General features: G+C 46.3%; 1 protein-coding gene across 1 annotated transcript in view; it reads right to left on the reverse strand.

Moving 5' to 3' along the window:
- The window catches only part of LOC140208332 (NACHT, LRR and PYD domains-containing protein 3-like), a 37,469-nt gene that overhangs the window by 12,511 nt on the left and 1,464 nt on the right, over positions 1-23,494 (reverse strand). The window contains exons 2-6 of the mRNA XM_072276927.1: positions 18,611-18,707; positions 14,861-15,220; positions 14,118-14,284; positions 11,058-11,229; positions 10,886-10,951 (exon numbers count right to left, since the gene is read on the reverse strand). Of these exons, the coding sequence (XP_072133028.1) occupies positions 10,886-10,951; positions 11,058-11,229; positions 14,118-14,284; positions 14,861-15,220; positions 18,611-18,620 (775 nt within the window). The 5' untranslated portion in view covers positions 18,621-18,707. The remainder of the gene's footprint in view (positions 1-10,885; positions 10,952-11,057; positions 11,230-14,117; positions 14,285-14,860; positions 15,221-18,610; positions 18,708-23,494) is intronic.

Here is a 23,494-nt window from a genome sequence, read left to right on the forward strand (position 1 = left end):
GGGTCTCGCTGTGTGTCAGGTCCCCGTCAGAGGTGTGTGGGGTCTGACAATGTGTCAGGGCTTTGTCAGGGGTGCGTGGCGTCTCACAGCGTGTCAGGACCCTGTCAGTTGTCTGTGGCGTCTCACAGTGTGTCAGGTCGCTGTCAGGGGTGTGTGTGGTCTCACAGTGTGTCAGGACCCTGTCAGTGGTTTGTGGGGTCTCACAGTGTGTCAGGACCGTGCCAGGGGTGTGTGGGGTCTCACAGTGTATCAGGACCCTTTGATGTGTGTGTGGTGTCGTGTGGTGTGTCACGATACTGTCAGGGGTGTGTGTGGTCTCACAGTGTGTCAGAACCCTGCCTGGGTTGTTTGGGGTCTCACAGTGTGTCTGGACCCTGCCAGGTGTGTGTGGGATCTCACAGTGTGTCAGGACCCTTTTGGGGCCTGTGGGGTCTCACAGTGCGTCAGGACCCTGCCAGGGTTGTGTGGGATCGCAAAGTGCATCAGGGCCCTGCCAGGGGTGTGTCAGATCTCACAGTCTCTCAGGACCCTATCCTGGGTGTGTGGGGTCTCACAATGTGTCAGGATCCTTTTGGGGTGTGTGGTGTCTCACAGTGTGTCAGGACCCTTTTGGGGCCTGTGGGGTCTCACAGTGTGTCAGGACCATGTCAGGAGTGTGTGGGATCCCACAGTGTGTCCGGACCCTGTCAGGAGTGTGTGGGATCCCACAGTGTGTCCGGACCCTGTCAGGGGTGTGTAGGGTCTCGCTGTGTGTCAGCACTCTGTCAGGTGTGTGTAGGGTCTCACAGTGTGTCAGGTCACCGTCAGAGCTGTGTGGGGTCTGACAGTGTGTCAGGGCCCAGTCAGGGGCGTGTGCAGTCTCACAGTGTGTCAGGACCCTGTCATGGTTGTTTGAGGTCTCACAGTGTGTCAGGATCCTGTCGGGGGTGTGTGGGGTCTCACAGTGTGTCAGAACCCTCTCAGATGTGTGTGGGATCGCAAAGTGTGTCTGGACCCTGTCAGGGGTGTGTGTGGTCTCGTAGTGTGTCAGGACCCTATCCAGGGTGTGTGGGGTCTCAGAGTGCGTCAGGAACCTGCTAGGGTTGTGTGGGATTGCAATGTGTGTCAGGACCCTGTCAGGTGTGCGTGGCGTCCACAGTGTGTCAGGACCCTGTCAGGGGTGTGTCGAGTCTCACAGTGTGTCATGTCCTCTCAGGTGTGTATGGGGTCTCACAGTGTGTCATGAATTTGTCAGGGGTGTGTGGTGTCTCACAGTTTGTCAGGTCCCTGCCAGTGGTGTGTGGGGTCTCACAGAGTGTCAGGACCCTGCCAGGGTTGTGTGGGGTCTCACAGTGTGTCAGGCCCCGGTCCAGGATGTGTGGGGTCTCACAGGGTGTCAGGGCCCTGTCAGGGGTGTGTGGGGTCTCACAGTGTGTCAGGTCCGTGTCAGGGCTGTGTGGCATCTTCCAGTGTGTCAGGACCCTGTCAGGTGTGTGTGCCGTCTCACAGTGTGTCAGGACCCTGTCAGGTGTGTGTGCCGTCTCACAGTGTGTCAGGACCCTGTCAGTTGTGTGGGGGGTCTCACAGTGTGTCAGAACCCTGTCAGTAGTGTGTGGGGTCTGACAATGTGACAGGGCATTGTCAGGGGTGTGTGGAGTCTCACAGTGTGCCAGGACCCTGTGAGCGGTGTGTGTGTATCACAGTTTGTCAGGACCCTGTCAGGGTGTTCGGGGTCTCACAGTGTTTCTGTACCCTGTCAGGGGTGTCTGGGGTCTCACAGTGTGTCAGTGTCCTGTCAGGTGTGTGTGGGGTCTCACAGTGTGTCAGTGTCCTGTCAGGTGTGTGTGGAGTCTCACAGTGTGTCAGTGTCCTGTCAGGTGTGTGTGGGGCGTCACAGCTTGTCCTGACCCTGTCAGGGGTGTGTGGGGTCTCACAGTGTGTCAGGACCCTGTCACGGGTGTGTGGGGTCTCACAGTTTGTCAGGAACCTGTCGGGTGTGTTTGGGGTCTCACAGTGTGTCACGACACTGTCAGGGGTATGTCAGGTCTCACCGTGTGTCAAGATCCTTTCAAGGGTGTGGGGATCTCACAGAGTGCTTGGACCCTGTCAGGGGTGTGTGGGGTCTCACAGTGTGTTGGGACCCTGTCAGGGGTATGTGGGGTCTCACAGTGTGTCAGGATCCTGTCAGGGGTGTGTGGGGTCTCACAGTGTGTCAGGACCCTGTCAGGGGTGTGTGGGGTCTCACAGTGTGTCAGGACCCTGTCAGGGGTGTGTGGGGTCTCACAGTGTGTCAGGTCCCTGTCAGGGGTGTGTGGGGTCTCACAGTGTGTCAGGTCCCTGTCAGGGGTGTGTGGGGTCTCACAGTGTGTCAGGGTCCTGTCAGGGGTGTGTGGGGTCTCACAGTGTATCAGGGTCCTGTAAGGGGTGTGTGGGGTCTCACAGAGTGTCATCAGTGTGAAAGCAAGCATGCAAGTACAGCAGGCAGTGAAGAAAGCTAATGGCATGCTGGCCTTCATAACAAGGGGAATTGAGTACAAGAGCAAAAAGGTCCTTCTGCAGCTGTACAGGGCCCTGGTGAGACCACACCTGGAGTACTGTGTGCAATTTTTGTCTCCAAATTTGAGTAAGGACATTCTTGCTATTGAGGGAGTGCAGCGTAGGTTCACAAGGTTAATTCCCGGGATGGCGGGACTGTCATATGTCGAAAGATTGGAGTGACTGGGCTTGTATACTCTGGAATTTAGAAGCCTGAGAGGGGATCTTATTGAAACATATAAGATTATTAAGGGATTGAACATGCTGGAGGCAGGAAGCATGTTCCCGCTGATGGGTGAGTCCAGAACCAAAGGCCACAGTTTAAGAATAAAGGGTAGGCCATTTAGAATGGAGTTGAGGAAAAACTTTTTCACTCAGAGAGTGGTGGATATATTGAATGCTCTGCCCCAGAAGGCAGTGGAGGCCAAGTCTCTGGATGTTTTTTAGAAAGAGATGGATAGAGCTCTTAAAGATAGTGGAATCAAAGGTTATGGGGATAAGGCAGGAACTGGATACTGATTGTGGATGATCAGTCATGATCAGAGTGAATGGCGGTTCAGGCTCGAAGGGTCGAATGGCCTACTCCTACACCTATTGTCTCTTGTCTATTTTCTATAGGACCCTGTCCGGGGTATGTTGCGTCTCACAGTGTGTCAGGACCATGTCAGGAGTGTGTGGGATCTCGCTGTGTGTCAGCACCCTGTCAGAGGGGTGAAGGGTCCTACAGTGTGTCAGGACCCTGTCAGGGGTGTGTGGGGTCTCACAGTGTGTCAGGAGCCGGCCAGGGGTGTGTGGGGTCTCACAGTGTGTCAGGAGCCGGCCAGGTGTGTGTGCGGTCTCACAGTGTGCCAGGTCTCCCTCAGGGATGTGTGGTGTCTCACAGTGTGTCAGGACCCTGTCAGTGGTGTTTGAGGTATCACAATGTGTCAGGACCCTGTCAGGTGTGTGTGGGATCTCACTGTGTGTCAGCACCCTGTCAGAGGGGTGTAGGGTCTCACAGTGCATCAGGACCCTGTCAGGGGTGTGTTGGGTCTCACAGTGTGTCAGGACCCTGTCAGGGGTGTGTGGGGTCTCATACAGTGTGTCAGGAGCCGGCCAGGGGTGTGTAGGGTCTCACAGTGTGCCAGTTCCCTGGCAGGGGTGTGTGGGGTCTCACAGTGTGTCAGGACCCTGTCAGGGGTGTGTGGGGTCTCACAGTGTGTCAGGAGCCGGCCAGGGGTGTTTGAGGTATCACGATGTGTCTGGACCCTTTTGGGAGTGTGTGGGGTCTCACAGTGTGTGAGGACCGAGTCCAGGTTGTGTGGGGTCTTACAGTGTGTCCGGACCCTGCCAGTGGTGTGTCGGGTCTCACAGTGTGTCAGGACCCTCTCAGGTTTGTGTCCGGTCTCACAGTGTGTCAGGAGCCGGCCAGGGGTGTGTGGGGTCTGACAGCGTGACAGGATGTTGTCAGGGGTGCGTGGGTCTCAGAGTGTCTCAGGACACTATCAGGGGTCTGTGCGGTCTCACAGTGTGTCAAGATCTTGGCGATCTGGAAGGAATCTGGAGCAGCTGGATGACCTTCGATTCATAAGGGAGAATGAGGCAGTCATAGATGAGAGCTACAGGGAGGTAGTCACACCTAGGCTGTCGGAAGCAGGTCGTTGGGTGACGGTCAGAGGGGGGAAAGTGAAGGTGAGCAGACAGGTAGTGCAGAGCACCCCTGTGGCCATTTCCCTCAATAATATGTTCACCATTCTGGATACTGTTGGCGGGGACAACCGACCGGGTGTGAGCCACGGTGGCAGGGCCTCTGGCACTGAGTCTGACCCTGTGGTGCAGAAGGGTGGGACGGAGAAGAGGAGAGCTGTCGTCATTGGAGACTCTATAGTCAGGGGAGCAGACAGGAGATTTTGTGGACGTGAGAAGGACAGCCGCATGGTTTGTTGTCTCCCGGGTGCCAGGGTCCGGGATGTCTCTGACCGGGTGCACGACATCCTGGTATGAGAGGGAAAGCAACCAGAAGTCGTGGTACATGTTGGCACCAACGACATAGGCAGGAAGAGGGATGAGGTCCTGAAGTGTGAGTTTCGGGAACTAGGCAGAAGGCTGAAGAGCAGGACCTCAAGGGTGGCGTTCTCAGGATTGCTGCCGGTGCTACGTGACAGTGATGGTAAGAATTGGAGGAGATGGCAGTTGAATGCGTGGCTGAGGAGTTGGTGCAGGGAGCAGGGGGTTTGGATCATTGGGATCTCTTCTGGGGTATTCTTCACTTATGTGAAGAACAAAAGGATGACAGGAGTGAAGGTAGGTCCATTTAGATAAAGGTGGGAAGATGTGCCTGGAAGCTGTGGAAGTGAGTGAGGTGCTCAATGAATACTTCTCTTCGGTAATCACCAATGAGAGAGAACTTGATGATGGTGAGGACAATATGAGTTAGGTTGATGTTCTGGAGCATGTTGATATTAAGGGAGAGGAGGAGTTGGAGTTGTTAAAATACATTAGGATGGATAAGTCCCTTGGGCTAGACAGAATATTCCGCAGGCTTCTCCATTAGGTGGGGGAAGAGATTGCTGAGCCTCTGGCTAGGATCTTTATGTCCTCGTTGTCCACGGGAATGGTACCAGAGGACTGGAGGGAGGCGAATGTTGTCCCTTTGTTCAAAAAAGGTAGTAGGGATAGTCCGGGTAATTATAGACCAATGAGCCTTACGTCTGTGGTGGGAAAGCTGTTGGAAAAGATTCTTAGAGATAGTATTTATGGGCATTTAGAGAATCATGGTCTGATCAGGGACAGTCAGCATGGCTTTGTGAAGGGCAGATCGTGTCTAACAAGCCTGATAGAGTTCTTTGAGGAGGTGACCAGGCACATAGATGAGGGTAGTGCAGTGGATGTGATCTACATGGATTTTAGTAAGGCATTTGACAAGGTTCCACACAGTAGGCTTATTCAGAAAGTCTGAAGGCATGGGATCCAGGGAAGTTTGGCCAGGTGGATTCAGAATTGGATTGCCTGCAGAAGGCAGAGGGTGGTGGTGGAGGGAGTGCATTCAGATTGGAGGGTTGTGATTAGTGGTGCCCCACAAGGATCTGCTCTGGGACCTCTAATTTTCCTGATTTTTATTAACGACCTGGATGTGGGGGTAGAAGGCTGGGTTGGCTAGTTTGCAGACGACACAAAGGTTGGTGGTGTTGTAGATAGTGTAGAGGACTGTCGAAGATTGCAGAGAGATATTGATAGGATGCATAAATGGGCTGAGAAGTGGCAGATGGAGTTCAACCCGGAGAAGTGTGAGGTGGTACACTTTGGAAGGACAAACTCCAAGACAGAATACAAAGTAAATGGCAGGATACTTGGTAGTGTGGAGGAGCAGAGGGATCTGGGGTACATGTTCACAGATCCCTGAAAGTTGCCTCACAGGTAGATAGGCTTATGGGTTGTTGGCTTTCATAAGTCGAGGGATAATGTCTAAGAGTCGCAATGTAATGATGCAGCTCTATAAAACTCTGGTTAGGCCACACTTGGAGTACTGTGTCCAGTTCTGGTCGCTTCACTATAGGAAGGATGTGGAAGCATTGGAAAGGGTACAGAGGAGATTTACCAGGATGCTGCCTGGTTTAGAGATTATGGATTATGATTAGAGATTAAGGCAGCTAGGGCTTTACTCTTTGGAGAGGAGGAGGATGAGAAGAGACATGATAGAGGTGTATAAGATATTAAGAGGAATAGATACAGTGGACAGCCAGTGCCTCTAAACATCTGGAGAAGAGTGATGCATATGTGAGAGTGCTGTTCTCGGACTACAGTTCAGTATTCAACACCATCATTCCCTCCAGGCTTGACAAGATGCTCAGAGACCTCGGCCTTGACCCTGCCTTGTGCAGCTGGATCGTGGCGTTCCTGTCAGATTGCCAGCAGACGGTAAGAGTGGGCTCCCTCACCTCTGCCCCTCTGACACTCGATGTAGGTGCCCCTCAGGGCTGTGTCCTAAGCTCCCTCCTTTACTCTCTGTATACACATGACTGTGTCGCCACCCACAGCTCCAATCTGCTAATTAAATTTGCTGACGATACTATATGGATTGACCAAATCTCAAATAATAACGAGGTAGCCTACATAGAAGAAGTCATCACCCTGACACAGTGGTGTCAGGAGAACAACTTCTCCCTCAATGTCGCAAAAGCAAAGGAGCTGGTCGCAATGTCGCAAGAACAAGAGGAATGGAGACAGGCTAACCTCTATTGACATCAATGGATCTGGGGCTGAGAGGGTGAACAGCTTTAATTTCCTTGGCATTCACGTCACTGAGGATCTCACATGGTCTGTACACACCGGCTGTGTTGTGAAACGAGCACAACAGCACCTCTTTCACCTCAGATGGTAGAGGAAGTTTGGAATGGGCTTCCAAATGTTAACGATTTTCTACAGGGCCACAGTTGAGAGCATCCTGACTGGCTGCATCATTACATGGAATGGGAACTGTACTTCTCTCAATCGCAGGGCTCTGCAGAGAGTGGTGCGGACAGCCCAGTGCATCTGTAGACGTGAACTTCCCACTATTCAGGGCTTTTCAGAGACGGGGTAAAAAGGACCCAAAGGATCATTCTGAACCCAAGTCTCACCAACCACAACCTGTTCCAGCTGCTACTATCCGGGAAACGGTACCACAGCATAAAAGCCAGGACCAACAGGCTCCGGGACAGCTTCTTCCACCAGGACATCAGACTGATTAATTCACGCTGATACAAATCTATTTCTACAATTGTACACATATATACACGCTCACCGCACACACTTTACTGTAATTGTGCTGCTGGTGCAGAAAAACAGTTTACACGACATGTGTCTGTGATATTAACCCTGATTCTGAGAATTTTTATCTGGCTGTTGTCTCATTTTTTTAGATCTGTTATTCATCATACTCATACTGTCCTCATTCATATCAATCTAAGTGTGCTCCAGTACACATGGCGTTTTCTAGAAACTGTCATTTAAGTTCTTATTTTTCTTTGCATATTTTCCAGATCTGTTTCAGACCAGGATATTATACCAAAATTATACGTCAATATGGGCATAGTGAGTGTTTAGTACCTTTGTTATATTTTTACTGTTCAGCTCTGTTTGGCAGATTTTCTTGATCCTTGATGTAAATTCAGATTTTCTTCAGCCTTGAAGTAAATTTTGTTGGAAAGTTTTCCTTTATCACACGATTATCTATTTTCTTTGCTTGTTGATATCCTAACTATATGTTTCATATTCTGTTGCATTGTATCCTGATGTTCTGTTTGATATTCTACTGGCTCTATTGCACCTTTCTTTATGTTTCATGTTCTGTACTTTTCTAGTCTAAAGTTCATGCTTATATCTTTGGAAATTAGTTCCATTATTTGAATTATTTGTTTCAGCTTTGCTGATGCAAGAGCAAGTAATTTCAAATCATCAATGTATAGCTGTGCAAACATATAATTCGTATTTTTACCTGATTTGATACCTGATTTTTGTCCGTTTCAGTAAATTATGAGCAGGTTTAAAGCCAAACAGAACCATACTGGCCTTAGTGAGTCGCTCTGGAAAATCCCTCAATTTTGATAATGGTGGTTGTCCCTTTGTGGTTGGTAATAGGACGATTATTTTATGCCAATGATTCATCAGATGTTGTAGAAATTTCACAAGTATTGGATGAATTTTATATCTATTTGGAACTTCTCTTAACCATGTGAGGGAGAGAATCAAATGTTTTTTGATAGACAATATTACACTGAAAGATTTCTGCTTTCCACAGGTTTTGAAATAGAATTGCATAATCTGTTATCTGTTGTTCATAACCGAACGGTATTTTTTCTGCTGCCCTGTGAGTATATTGTGGTTATCTAAGTGAGTTGTTATTAGTTACCGGATGCACGATGCTACAATTATATAATTGTCTTAATATTATTAAGAGCCAATAATAACATAGTAGGTGACCATTCAGTAGTCTTATAAATGCAGTATTGAAGCTGTCCCTGAGGCTGGTGGTACACACCTTCAGTCTTTATATCTTCCGCCCCATGGCAGTATGAAAGAGAGAATGTTTGAGGTGGTTTGGGGTTCAGCACAGCCAAGAAGGGCCAAAAGACCTGTTTCTGTGCTGTAGTTTTTTTTATGGTTTCTATGGTTTCTAGACAACATCCATGTGTAACTTCATCCATCACCTTTGTCACATCCTGCAGGAACTCAATCAAGTTGTCAAGACGCAAATCCCATCCAAAGCTTTTAATGATTATGGACCTGTATTCCCAGATCACTTTGCTCTACCACACTCCTCAGTGCCCTACTGGTAACTGTATAAGACCGACCCCGCTTGGTCTTTCCAAAGTGCAACACGTCATGCTTGTCTGCAATCTGCCCAATTTATTCTTAAATGTTAAAAAAGAACCCGCATTTACCACCTCATCTGGCAGCTCATTCCACACTCCCACCACTCTGTGTGAAGAAGCCCCCACTAATGTTCCCTTTAAACTTTTCCCCCCTCACCCTTAACCCATCTCCTTTGGTTTTGTTCTCTCCTTGCCTTGGTGGAAAAAGCCTGCTTGCACTCACTCTGTCTATACCCATCATAATTTTATATACCTCTATCAAATCTCCCCTCATTTTTCTATGCTCCAGGGAATAAAGTCTTAACCTATTCAACCTTTCTTTGTAACTGAGTTTCTCAAGGCCCGGCAACATCCTTGTAAACCTTCTCTGCACTCTTTCGACCTTATTAATATCCTTCCTGTAATTTGTTGACCAAAACTGGACACAATGCTCGAGATTCGGCCTCACCAATGCCTTGTACAACCTCATCATAAAATTCCAGCTCTTATATTCAATACTTTGATTAATAAAGGCCAATATACCAAAAGCTCTCTTTACGACCCTATCTACCTGTGACGCCACTTTTAGAGAATTTTGTATCTGTATTCCCAGATACCTGTTCTACTGCACTCCTCAGTGCCTTACCATTTACCCTGTATGTTCTATCTTGGTTTGTCCTTCCAAAGTGCAATACCTCACACTTGTCTGTATTAAACTCCATCTGCCATTTTTCAGCCCATTTTTCCAGCTGGTCCAAGTCCCCCTGCAAGCTTTGAAAACCTTTCTCACTGTCCACTACACCTCCAATCTTTGTATCATCAGCAAATATGCTGATCCAATTTACGACATTATCATCCAGATCATTGATAGAGATGACAAATAACAATGGACCCAGCACTGATCCCTGTGGCACACCACTAGTCACAGGTCTACTTGTATATTGGTAGAGTCTTTGACAAGGTCCCACATGGGAGGCTCATACAGAAAATTAATATGCTTGGGAACTGTGGTGAATTATCCTCGCTGGCAGGGACCCACACTGGGAGAAACATCTTAGCTGGCGGGCGGTGAATCTGTGAAATTATTGTCATAGACTGCTGAGGAAGACACGTCATTGGATATAGTTAAAATGCAGGTCGATATGTTCCTGATTAGGAAGAGCGTCAACATTTACAGAAGGCGGGATAATGGGGTTGAGAGGATTTGCGTAGCAAAATCACTGAGCCGATTGGCTTAATTCTGCTCCTAAGTCTTATGGTTTTAGGGAGCATCTGGAGTATTGTATTCACTTCTGATTGTCCAGCTTTTAGAAGGATTGGAGAGGGTACAGAACAGGTTTATCAGGGTGTTGCCTGGATTCGGTGGCATGTGCTACAAGTAGAGGTTTGATAAACTTGGTTTGTTTACTCTGGAGTTAGAATAGAGTTCTGACAGAGGTACACAAGTTTGAGAGATAAGATTTGGGTCGACAGCTTGTATTTTGTTTGTTATTTTTTTACATAAGACTGGTGTCTAATATCAGAGGGCATTTGGTTAAGATGAGATGTGGGAAATTTACAGCAATTGTGGGTGTTTTTTTTTCATAGAGTTCTGGTACCTGGAATTTACTACCTGAGTCATGTTGAAGGCAACTATGTTAGATATACATGAATGTACAGCAAATGCAAGCATATGGTCAATAATATAAGAAAGGATACCAAAGTATTTTTTTTAAAACTTTCCCAGATATTAAAGAGTAAAAAAAAGGGAGAGGGTCGATATCGGACCGCTGAAAAATGTTGTTGTAGTTGTAGTAACAGGTGAAAAGGAAATGGCAGACAAACTCTGTGGAAGTCACTAGCGGAATTACAAAAAGTAATGAACACCAGTGAACAGAATTGTGTGTTGTGCGATTACAAAGGAAAAGGGGCTTGGAAGATGAAAGGTCTGAAGATAGAAAACTCACCTGGACTGATCCAGAGATCAGCGAATGGCTAATGGCGAATTTTGATTCCCAGGTTTTGCCAAGTCACAGACTAACACTTGAGATGTGGTTTGAACTGAGCATTTCATCACTCACCTATCAGTTGAGTGGGTAATTCAGATAACCCTTGGGCGATGTTCATGTATTCCTGTGGATCAGGACCTGTTTAAATATAAAAAGAATCCATGGAAACAGAGCTAAAATAATTAAAATAACTAAAATGTTTATTTCAATGTGCCTTTGTGTTCAGTGCATGTTTTTAACGTACCGAGCTCCTGTATTTCCCTCAGTATTCTGTCCAACTTCGGTAACTCAGCCCTCCATGCCAGAAAGGATTCCCACATCGCCCTCCGGGCCCGGGAGCCTTTACCCATCACCAAACTGAGGAAGAGTCTGGAACTCTCGGTCCGGTTTCCCTTCTCTGTCAGTTCAGTGACTTTCTAGAAAAGGAAAGTAATAAATTTACCGCGGAGCAGACAGACAGACATGGAGAATGTGCAGGAAAATATCTGTTCATGGCCCCAGTAGCTTCAAAATTGATGCAGTCACTGGGCTGCTGCCTGATCCTCTCTGGGTTCAGTCGTTAACACAGAAACAGTAACTGAGGGAAATTCTAAATCAATATTGTGAAAGAATAAGGATTTACTGACACCCTGCAGTATATTCAACGTGATTAATTTACTTATCCATCAATGTGTAACATTACATCAAAAAGATGTGACAAGAAGAACGGAAGGGAGGGGAGAGCGAGAGAACAAAAAAATGGATGGTGGGCATCACTGAATCGTGGCTGAAAGAAGATCATATTTGGGTGCTCACATCCAAGGATAAATATTTAATCGAAAGGAGAGGCAGGTGGGTGAAAGGGTTGGGTTGACTCTGTTGTCATAAAAAAATAAAAGTTCTTCTAAAGAAGTGATAGCAGATTGGACGGTGTAGCTGTTAAGATACTGCGTAGGGAAAAATGACCCTGATGGAACAGTAACCAGGATGTGGGCTACAAATTTCAGTGGGAGAGAGGAGAGGCATGTAAAGAGGTCAATGTTAAAATAGTCATGGGAAATTTCAATATGCAGGTAGTTTTGGAAAATCAGGTCAGTGCTGAATCCCAAGTGAGGGAATTTATAGAATGCCTATGAGATGGCTTTTGAGAGAAGCCTGTGGTTGAGCCCACTATAGGAAAGGCAAATCTGGATTCGATGTGTGTTGTGTATTGCACCAGATTTGATTGGGGAGCTTAAGGTAAATAAACCCTTCAGAGGCAGTGATCAGAAAATAGCAGAACTCACACTGCAGTTTGAGAGGGAGAAGGTAACGTTAGATGTATCAGTTTACACTGGAATAAATGAATTACAGAGGCATGAGAGAGGAGCTGGGCAAAATTAATTGGAAGAGGACACTAGCAGAGGCAACAGCAAAGCAGGAATAGATGAAGATTCTGAAAGCGATTCAGAGGGCGCAGGTAGAGGTAGATAATCCCTAATATGAAGGATTATTCCAGAGGGAGGATGATCAACCGTGGCTGACGAGGAAGTCAATGCAGCAGAAAAGCAAAGGAGAGGGTATAGAATATAGCAAAATATAGTGGAAAGCTGGAGGACTGGGAAGCTTTTACTAACCAGCAAAAAGCAACTAAAAAGCCGTAAGTAGAGAGAATATGAAATATGAAGGGGTGCTGGCTAATAATGTAAAGTGCTTACCAAAAGGTTCTTGTGATATATATGCCCTTTCAGGACAACCTATTGATTTTTGATGTCATGCGATATCAGCTTTGTGCGTGGTAGTTCCTGTCTAACCAATCTGAATGTTGGACCAGGAAGTTACCGGGAAAGTTGATGAATGGAAGGAAGTGGGTGTTGTCTGAATGGACTTTAGCACGACATTTGACAAGGCACCGCAGAGGAGGGTGGGCAAGAAAGTTCAGTTGCTCAGCACTCAAGGTAAACTGGTAAATTGGATGAGACAATGGCTTTTTGGAAGAAGGCAGAGAGTGGTTAGAGACTGTTGAATCTCTGACTGGGAATTTGTAATATGTGCTGTGCCACAGGGATCGGTGCTGGATCCGATGTTTGTCATCTATATCAATGATCTGGGTGAAAATGTGGTTAACTGGATCAGCGAATTTGCAGATGACACCAAGAGTGGAGAGTGAGGAAGACTACCAAACCTTGCAGTGGTGTCTAAACCAGCTGAGAAATGGGCTGAAAATGGCGGATGCAATTTACTACAGACAAGTGCGACATGTTGCACTTTGGAAGGACCAAGCAGGTAGGGCACTGAGGAGTGCGGTAGAGCGAAGTGATCTGAGAGAATAGGTCCATAATCATTAAAAGTGGCAGCAAAGGTTGATAGATTGGACAGAAAGTATTTGTCACACTAGCCTTCATAAATGAAAATATTGAGTACAGGACGTGAAATATGGTGTTGAACGTGTATAAAACGTTGGTCAGGCCTAGTTTTCAGTACTGTGTGCAGATCCGATCACCTACTTCGAGGACAGAGGTAAAGCAGGTTGCAAAGTATGCTGCTGGGACTGGAGGACCTGAGGTATAAGGAAAGATTGAACAGGCTAGGACTTTATGCCTTGGAACGCAGAAGATTGAAGGGTGGTTTGATAGAGGTACACAAAAATATAAGGTGCATAGATAGGGTAAATGAGGGGAAACTTCACTCAGCAGGTGGTGAGATTGTGGAACGAGCTAGCAGTGTGAGTGGTACAAGCGGTGAAGAGAAGTCTGGATAGATACATGAATGGTAAGGGTATAGAGCGCCATGGTCCAGTGCAGGTCAGTGGGAATAGGCAGCTTCAGTAGTCTGGCATGGAACAGATGGGCCAAAGGGCCTGTTTCTGTACTGTACTTTTCTATGAATATGACAAGTCAGCTACTCTGTTAGGGAACTCAGATGGAGACCAGACCAGCTGTGGTGAGCAGGATTCCCTCCCTCAAGTACCGCAGTGAAGCCAGTTGCCCCAGTTTACAATCTGACAATATTCATCCTGGATCAATGAGCTGAGGTGAATTTGACTGACGGTCCCGATAAGACGTGAAATTAGTTTTAGACTGAATGTCTGTTCAACAGTCCAGATATGCAGCCACTGCTCGTATATCACACTGATAAATACAGCAGGTGTGAGAGGAAAAGGTGACGCTGAACCTGTAGCTCCCAGTGCTCCCCACCTTAACAGCTGAAACCAGATCTGCTGGAGACAGTCAGAGATCAAAGTCTCCATTGCCATGTGGAACTCCTAGAACGTGCAGGAGATGAATATTGATCACTATTCCCTCTGATACCAGCAGTTCAGTGACAATATACTAAATACACTCACCTCATTTTCTTCTGTACTGAAATGTCCCTCCTTTGTCAACATCCAACCGAGTCTTTCAACCTTTTCTTCAATCGCCTGTTTGAGTCTGTCCCTGTAGAACTTTGTCAGCTGGTACAGTCGATATTCACCCCCCTCTGCCAGGAGGTCAGAGATTGTAAACTCTGGCTCTGCAAATATAAAAAGTGAATGTAGTCACAAACTCAAATATCACCTGTCTCCACCGCTCTCACCCAACCCAACAAACCAGTCATGTCAACAACCTCAGTGTTCACCTGCCTTCATCTGGAAACATGGATTTTATCCTAATCTCCAACACTGGCCTTAAAACTGACCCATCAATGCGCTGGGCATGACATTACCAGAAGGATCACATTTACTAGAAACCTGTCTCTCTCACCATCGCACCCACTCACCTATTTTAGTTTAAGATGGGCAATAAATGTTGGGACTGTCAATGATAGTTGCTTCCCAGAGATACTCTTTCCATCCTGGCGAATACATTTCCGTTAGATCATATCGCGGAAATACTCTCTTATCTGGACAGCTGCATTTCCTCCGATACACATACTGGAAATCATCAGAGCAGGTGGTACATTTCCTGTAGTGGGGTTAACGGGTGCCCCACTACACCACATGTACCACACCTACACATTTCCCCTCTCTGACCAACCCTCCAACAAGGAATCACATTTACCCGCTTCCTGCCTCATTCTGCGAACACATTACCCTCATATTTCACTCACCTGCTCCTTGTTGGACACTTGACAATTCCGTGTTTAATGAGCTTCCGAGATGACAGACAGTCACCTCACTTGTACCGGTTCCAGGGTCCTGCTCAGTGTCTCTGACGTCACTGTCTCTGGGCTGACAGACAGTCGCCTCACTTGTACCGCTTCCAGGTTCCTGATCAGTGTCTCTGACATCACTGTCTCTGGGCTGAATTTGCTCCACTTCCTCTGCGGCCGGACCGCATTCCATTGGGACATTGCTCTCAATCTGACCCTGCTTTGGTACCTTGCTTCCCGTGTCCCGATCATCTTCCCTCGATGAGTTGCCTAGTAAAAACCTCTGGAGTACTTTCTGTACCCAATTTAATTTCCCACCTGAAGTAAATGAGGAATAGCAGGTTTAGAGTGATTTATACTCGAACAAGGATTCACAATGCGTGTCTGCAATGGAGCCGAGACTCCGGCTGACCAGTTTTGGAGTGGGACTGTGCTGGTGAATGTGAACCACACTTCCTGCTAGGTGACCATCCCGATAAGCCGGTGTCTGGACACATCCACTCCCAGAAAAAGAAATGGATAGACACAGTGATACTGATATCTGACTACGCATTAGTTGAACACACTGATAACCAGCGGTTATTAATGGAACAGCATCAGGTGATACCGGGAATTACCACTGGGATTATCTTTCATAAACATAAATCTCCCTGGGTCACAAACTGCCCAGTCACCTGTGTCACTCACAAACAATCCACTGGATTACTCATGGTCCAATCCCCTAGATCACACGTTCTCCGTTTGCTTTGTCACACATTGCCTTGTCCCCTGGGTCACAGACTGACCATTGCCTCGCTGCCTGGTCCCCTGGGTCCCATCCCGTCACCTGGAGGATGATCGTCACGTTACAACTATAGAAGTCATTGGCAAAGGGAGCGCCTTGGCGTGCAGTTCTCGTAGCTAAACTCAAAGTCTCACCGAGAGAGCTTTGCGTTCATTTGCCGTTGCTAATCTATAGGATGGATGAGATTCAGCTGGAAAGAGTGTCGAGGAGATTGACAAGTACGTTACTGGATGGAGCTATTTGGTTTTTGTGTGATATGTTTCGGCTGGGACAGTTTGCCCTGGATCATGGGAGCTTGAAGGGTGACCTTACACACGTACATAAAGTAATCAGGGGTGCAGATAGGGTGGATAGTCATAGTCTTTTTCCCAGTTTAGGGGAGTCTGAGACTCGAGGGCAGAAATTTAAAAGGGACTGAAGGGGCATTTTTTCACGTGGCGGGTGATGAGTATAAATTGCACGCAGTCAGAGGAGGCTGTAAACACAAATAAAAGGATTCATTTCCAGGCTGTAATCTCTGTTTTATTCCACCTGGAATCACAGAGTTGAGCACAATCACAATGCCCAGCGGAGACAGAGACAGTTGGTCACTGGTTATACCGGGTCTCCCATCAGAGATACTGGGAATTTAAATTCAGGTAGCAGATCATCTCAAGAGGGAAATATTGAGAACTCACTTTCACCATTTGGCCACAGACCAGACATGGACTGGGGTATTAAAACAGAGTCAGAATCAGGTTTAATATCACCGGCACGTGACGTGAAATTTGTTAACTTAGCAGCAGCAGCTCAATACAATACATAATCTAGCAGGGAAAAATAATAATGAATAAAAAAAATAAACAAGTAAACCAATTACAAATATTAAATAGATTTTTTAAAAACTTGCAAAAACAGTAAGACTGTATATTAAAAAAAAACTAAGGTAGTGTCCAGAGATTCAATGTCCATTTAGGAATCGGATGGTAGAGGGGAAGAAGCTGTTCCTGAATCGCTGAGTGTGTGCCTTCAGGCTTCTGTACCTGCTTTCTGATGGTAACAGTGAGAAAATGGCATGCCCTGGGTGCTGGAGGTCCTTCATAATGGACGCTGCCTTTCTAAGACACTCTCCCTGAAGTTGTCCTGGGTACCTTGTAGGCTCGTACCCAAGATGGAGCTGACCAGATTTACAACTTCCTGCAGCTTCTTTTGGTCCTGTGCAGTAGCCCCTCCATACCAGACAGTGATACACCAAACCAGACCACAAGTTTATCTAAAATGAAGTGTCTGCTGATCCTCAGCCATTTCCAAGGCTGGCAATGTTCTCGGCTCGGTTACAGAAAACAGAGTTTGGAAAATTTCCCTCATCTACTTTGCTGAAATCACAGCATTGGACTTCTCTGAAATCCTGGAAATGCTCTTATCACCTGTTTCTGAATTTTATAAATAAAAGTTGGAGATGTCTTTCACCCCTAAACAGGCCGATGTGCAACAAACCCTGAACCTGGACGTTTACGTAACGAACAACACCGCCGTCACATTCCTGTTTGTGTTTCACTCTCAACCTGCTGATTCAGGGTCTCCAGCTCCTTTCACTCAGTTGGAGCTTTGTCTGGTGAACAAAGTCATTCGACCATTACTGGTGTCAGGTCCCTGCACTGGGACTGTTGGACTGATCGATTACACAAAGCTGCTTTACCAGTGGGATCAATGACACTTTTCTCTGCCCTGTTAGCACCTGTGTAAGTTTCTTCATCTGAACTATTAACCATATAACAATTACAGCATGGAAACAGGCCATCTCGGCCCTTCTAGTCCATGCCGAACTCTTACTCTCACCTAGTCCCACCAACCTGCACTCAGCCCATAACCCTCCATTCCTTTCCTGTCCATATATCTATCCAATTTATTTTAAACGACAACACTAAACCTGCCTCAACCACTTCTGCTGGAAGCTCGTTCCACACAGCTACCACTCTCTGAATAAAGAAGTTCCCCCTCATGTTACCCCTAAACTTTTGCTCTTTCACTCTCAACTCATGTCCTCTTGTTTGAATCTCCCCCACTCTCAATGGAAAAAGCCTATCCACATCAACTCTATAAATCCCCCTCATAATTGTAAACACCTCCATCAAGTCCCCCCTCAACCTTCTACGCTCCAAAGACTAAAGACCTAACTTGTTCAACCTTTCTCTGTAACTTAGGAGATGAAACCCAGGCGACATTTTAGTAAATCTCCTCTATACTCTCTGAACTTTTATTGACATCTTTCCTATAATTCGGTGACCAGAACTGTGCACAATACTCCAAAATTGGCCTTACCTATGCCTTATACAATTTCAACATTACATCCCAACTCCTATACTCAATGCTGTGATTAATAAAGGCCAGCATACCAAAAGCTTTCTTCACCACCCTATCCACATGAGATTCCACCTTCAGGGAACTATGCACCATTATTCCTAGATCCCTCTGTTCTACTGCATTCTTCAATGCCCTACCATTTACCATGTATGTCCTATTTTGATTAGTCCCACCAAAATGTAGCACCTCACATTTATCAGCATTAAACTCCATCTGCCATCTTTCAGCCCACTCTTCTAAGTGGTCTAAATCTCTCTGCAAGCTTTGAAAACCTTCTTCATGATCCACAACTCCACCTATCTTAGTATCATCTGCATACTTACTAATCCAATTTACCACCCCATCATCCAGATCATTAATATATATGACAAACAACACTTGATCCACTACAGATCCCTGAGACACACCGCTACATACCGTCCTCCAATCTGACACACAGTTATCCACCACTACTCTCTGGCGTCTCCCATCTAGCCACTGCTGAATCCATTTTACTATTTCGATATTAATGCCTAACGATTGAACCTTCGATGTGCAGCTACAGGGCAGAAGTTTAATTATAAAGATCCCAGTGAACATACCTGTAGCCATTCTGATTCTGACTGACGATTGTCGATTGTCGTCGTCTTGTTCACACTTTGGTCGCGGTGCAGGACAGCTCCAGCTGTTGGTGATGCCCTGAATTACATACAACAAGCAGACAGTGAGTCAGAGAGAGTACGATTCTTTGCAAAATGTGACAGTATCACCACCCTGTGTATCAGAGCAGCAGTTTGCTTAGGGAACAAACATTCCCTGTTAACATCAACTCCCACACCATGTCTGTATGTCTGTCCAGTGATATCTGGCGAATCTTACTGATAGAGTCACAGAGCAACAGAGCACAGACACAGACCCTTCAGCCCAATGAGACAATGCTGACCACAGTGCCCACAGAGATGGTCCCAATTTCCTGTGTCAGGCCCATTTCACTCCTGGCCTCTTCACTCCATCTACACATCCCAACTGCTATCGTCACAATCACTGTCTATCTCATTGGTAACTCTGAAGCAAAGCATTCATTAAGCACCTCGCCTATCACCGCATCCTCCAGGCACATTTCCTCCCTTGCTCCTGTGTAGTCCTACGCTCAGTCTATTCATCCTCCTCTTCTTTTCCCACATGCAGAACACCTTTGGCTTTCCTTCGTCCTGCTTCTCAAGGACTTCTCAAGTTCCTTCGACCTCTAAGTCACTTCTTAAGCTCCTTCCAGGCTACGTTATAATTCTCTGGAGCCTTGCTTGGATGTTGCTTCCTAAACCTAAATAATGCTTCCTTTTCCCTCTTGCTTAAATGTTCTCATCTCTTGTGATCACAGTTTGTTTATATAAACATTGTTTCACTGTGGGTGGAACAAATCTACCCCAAACTGCATATAAGTGTTCTTGAAACAACCTTCACATTTCCATTGTGTGTTTCCCGTTGAAAATGTTTTCCCAATTTACACTCCAAAGTTGCTCCAAATACCATTGTAACTATCCATCCACTAATTAAATACTGTCTTGTAGGGTCTGCTACTATCCTTGTCCATGACCATGATAAAAGTTGGGGTGTTGTGGTCACTGTCTCAAAAAGGTCACCCATCGTGACATCTGTCACCTGACCAGCATCATTGCCTCATACTAGATGCAGTATGGCAACTCCTCCAGTTAGCCCATCCACATACTGTGTCAAGAATCCTTCCTGGACACACAACACATTCTGCCTCATTGACACATTTTGGAGCGAGGAGGTGCAATCAAAATCAGGAAAGTTGAGGTCAACAGTGATAACAACCTTGTTGCTTTTGCACCTTTCCCAACGCTGCCAAGTTATCTGCTCTCATTATCCCCGTGGCTTTGGGGGAGGCCTATAGAATACTCCCAGAATGGTAGCCCCCTTCCCGTTTCTGACTTTCACCCACATTGATGTCCTCTGTGTATGTCGCTGTGATACCATCCCTAATTAGTACAGAGAATTCTCCCCCGTTCACACCCCCCCCCCCCCGCCCATATGTATTATGAAACAACTAAAACCTGGAGCATCAAACACCAATCCTGCCCTTGTAACAGTCAGGTCTGTGTAATGGTGATAACATGCCATCCATTGCTCGGATTTCCAGAAACTGCAGATTTTCTCTCTTTTTTTTGATAGGTCATCGTTCAGTCATGGTACAAGTCATAATACATAGTAGAATTAGGTAAAACGGTCATTCTAGTCTGCTCCATAATCAATCATGAAGCATTATTTTTCCAACACTGTATTGTTGCTTCCCTGCTATAATACTCAACCCATTTAGCAATCCAGAACATAAATATACCTAACGACAGCCTCCACCACCCTCTGTGGCATCAAATTCCACAGATGAACCAACATTTGGCTGAAGTAATTGCTCTCACCTCAGTTTTAAAGTGAAGCTTCTTTATTCTGAGGCAGCACTCTCAGATCCCAGACTCTCCGTCTAATCAAGACACCCTCTCCATTCCCACTGCATCCAGACTTGCTGTTATTCAGTTGGTGTAAATAATCACCCCCACCCTAACTTCCAGACCCCCCCCCCACCACCAAACCCCAACCACCATCCCTCTGAGCTCCACTGAACACAGGCCCAGGTCCATCAAATACTCCACATGCATAATGCTTATTCCTCAGATTATTCTTGTGAACCTTGTTATCAACAGCTGTACTGAATACATTTCCGGGGAAAACAGGACAATTGGTACCAGGATAATGTACTGGGAAAAGCTGTGCCTTCTTTACTCTTCTGTCAACTCTCACAAAATGTTCCAGGGTGAATGTAATACAGATAAACTGGAATCACTAGAAATGCTCAGCAGGTAAGGAACAGCTGTGGGGAGAGGAAAAAAGTTAGCAATTCGGTTTCCTAACCTTTCATCAGAATGGATTCAAACATCATCCAGTTTTTAGTGGAAAATCTTGGGTTGTTCTCCATGGAGTGGTAGGGACTGAGGGAAGATCAGATGGAGGTTTATAAGATTATGAAAGACATAGATAGAGTAGACGGGGAGTATTGTTTCACTGTTTAGAAATGTCTAATACCAGAGGACATGCAATGAAGGTGTGAGGGAGTAGTTGCAAAGGAAATGTGAGGGTAAGTTTTTCTACTCAGAGAGGTGTGGATGCCTGGAATGCATTGTCTGTTATGGTGGTGGAAGCCAACACATTGGAGGCTATTAAGAGATGTTTAGATAGGCACATGGGTGTGAGGAAGATTGAGAGGATATGGACATTGTGTACGTAGGCGTCATTATTTTTTTTGGGGGGGGTTGATTTACTTTTTATCTGGTTTGGCACACCATTGTGGCCGATGCGCCTGTTCCTGTGATGTACTGTTCCATGTTCTGTTCTATCTTCAGCATCTTGAGTTTCCCTTTGACTCCCACTGGCAGATAGACAGTTGACAGTGAGGGGGAATTTCCAAAAGTGAATTGAATTCTGAAACCCCGGTCTATTTCTACTGGGGCAAACACAAAATAGCATATTAATCACAGCCTCTCCCTGTGAGGGATGGAATGGGAACTCATTCTCTGCTTTGCTTCAGAACTTCAGAACCAAACATCTGAGCACAGAACAGAAATACTCGCTCAACGTCTCATAAACCCGGACAACCTGATCCCCTGATTCATTTTATCTGGGTGAAAACGTGTGGTATTCCAGGATCCAACCTCAGAGGGTCACAGCCCACACCCAGAGCCTCACACATCTTTTCCACATATCACATTGGGTGTTTCCACATCTCACACTGACAGACTCACGCTACCAATATCCAGCCCCTGGAGACGTCTGCTTCACTGCGGAAGGAGGAACATCCAGCCACATCTGTAAAAGCACCAACGTAGACCGAAGCCCAAACACTGCCAGTTCCATATTCCTGGAGCCCCCATCCCAAGATTGTATCTCAAGCACCAACTCTCCCAGGGCTCTTTGCTGCCGGTAATATGCGGCAGTGTCTCAGCTAATCCCAGTTCAATCTTCTTGCTGCGTGGGATCTCGCCCAGTACAGCTGGCTGCCATGTTTCCTGCAGTGTAGCAGGAACAAAATGTAAAATTATAAAGTAGAAAATGCTGGAAACTCAGTTCATCAGACTACATCTCTGAAAGGACAAATGGTGGAAGACCCAGTTTCAGAACTGAGACTGTTCGAGATGCTGCCTATCTGCTGAGCGTTTCCAGTATTTTCTCCTCCTTACTTTGAATTTCCTGCAACTGTAGTATTCTCTCCCTCCTCGTTTTAATGCACAGATAGTACCTGATTGTAAAATATCAACAACACCCTAAACAGTAAATGCCACCCCACCCCAAACCATTTGTTAGTTCCTCAGTTCATTCTGACCCTGGTGTAATACATTCCATACAGTCAATGCTCACAGCATCCTTTCATCCCACTGTCATTCTGTCACATTTGCTCCTGAGGCCGCTGAGAAGCGGTGACCACAGAGCGATAAAAATGTGCAGCACTTGCTGCAGCTCTGACGGGCTGTTACCCTGGAAACAGAGGAAGTGGCTCACCGAAAATAACCGAAAAAGGAAATAACAAACTCAACATCAGATGCTGTGAGTTTCATTTTGACAAAGATTAACACTGCAGCCATTTTGTAACGGTGAAACTAAAATTGAAATGGTTGCTTTTACCCTGCCACCTGCTGTGTTCAATTAAACCTCTGGTAGCTCCAGCTATCAAAAACCCAATCCTGGAAAAGTTGTAAAACAAATCTTCGCAATGAAGACAAAATTTAGAAGAGAGTTTGCTGAAATATATCATTGTGGCATTGGGACACAGGCTGGACAGAGATTGAACAAAATGGTTGATAGATATCATTGATGTGGTGGGATACAGGCTGGACAGAGATTGAACAATGGGTTGATATATATCATTCAGTTGGTGGGATTCAGACTGGACAGAGGTTGAACCAGATGGGCAGGGAATGAGCAGATGGAACCCGGTGGGAGAAGGAATCAAGTGCACTCTCCGATGGTCGTCCAGTAATACACTGACACTGAAATAATAGTACACACTACTAGATAACAGATTCCAATATAACAAAGCCAGAGCAAACAATAGCCCTGGAGGAACGTTGTTTTCTTTTTACTGTGTACTGTCCCAGCAGCTTATGGTCGAAATGACAATAAACTTGACTTGACTAAGAAGTTCGGTATATGTCGTTTTCCACCCTACACGCTTCATCAGTGCTCCGGAGAAAGTATCCCATCCCGATACCGCACAGCTTAATACAACTACTGTCTACTGCTATTTCTTTAACTGAATGAAGTAGCGGAGAACTGTGGACACAGCTGAGCACATCATAGAAACCAAACTCCCCTCCATGGACTCAGTCGACACTTCCCACTGCCTCAGTAAAGCAGCCAACATAATGAAAGAACCCCACAACCTGAACATTCTCACTTCTCACCCTCCCACTGGGGCG

The sequence above is a fragment of the Mobula birostris genome, chromosome 13 (assembly GCF_030028105.1).
Source record: "Mobula birostris isolate sMobBir1 chromosome 13, sMobBir1.hap1, whole genome shotgun sequence".
Lineage (NCBI taxonomy): Eukaryota > Metazoa > Chordata > Chondrichthyes > Myliobatiformes > Myliobatidae > Mobula > Mobula birostris.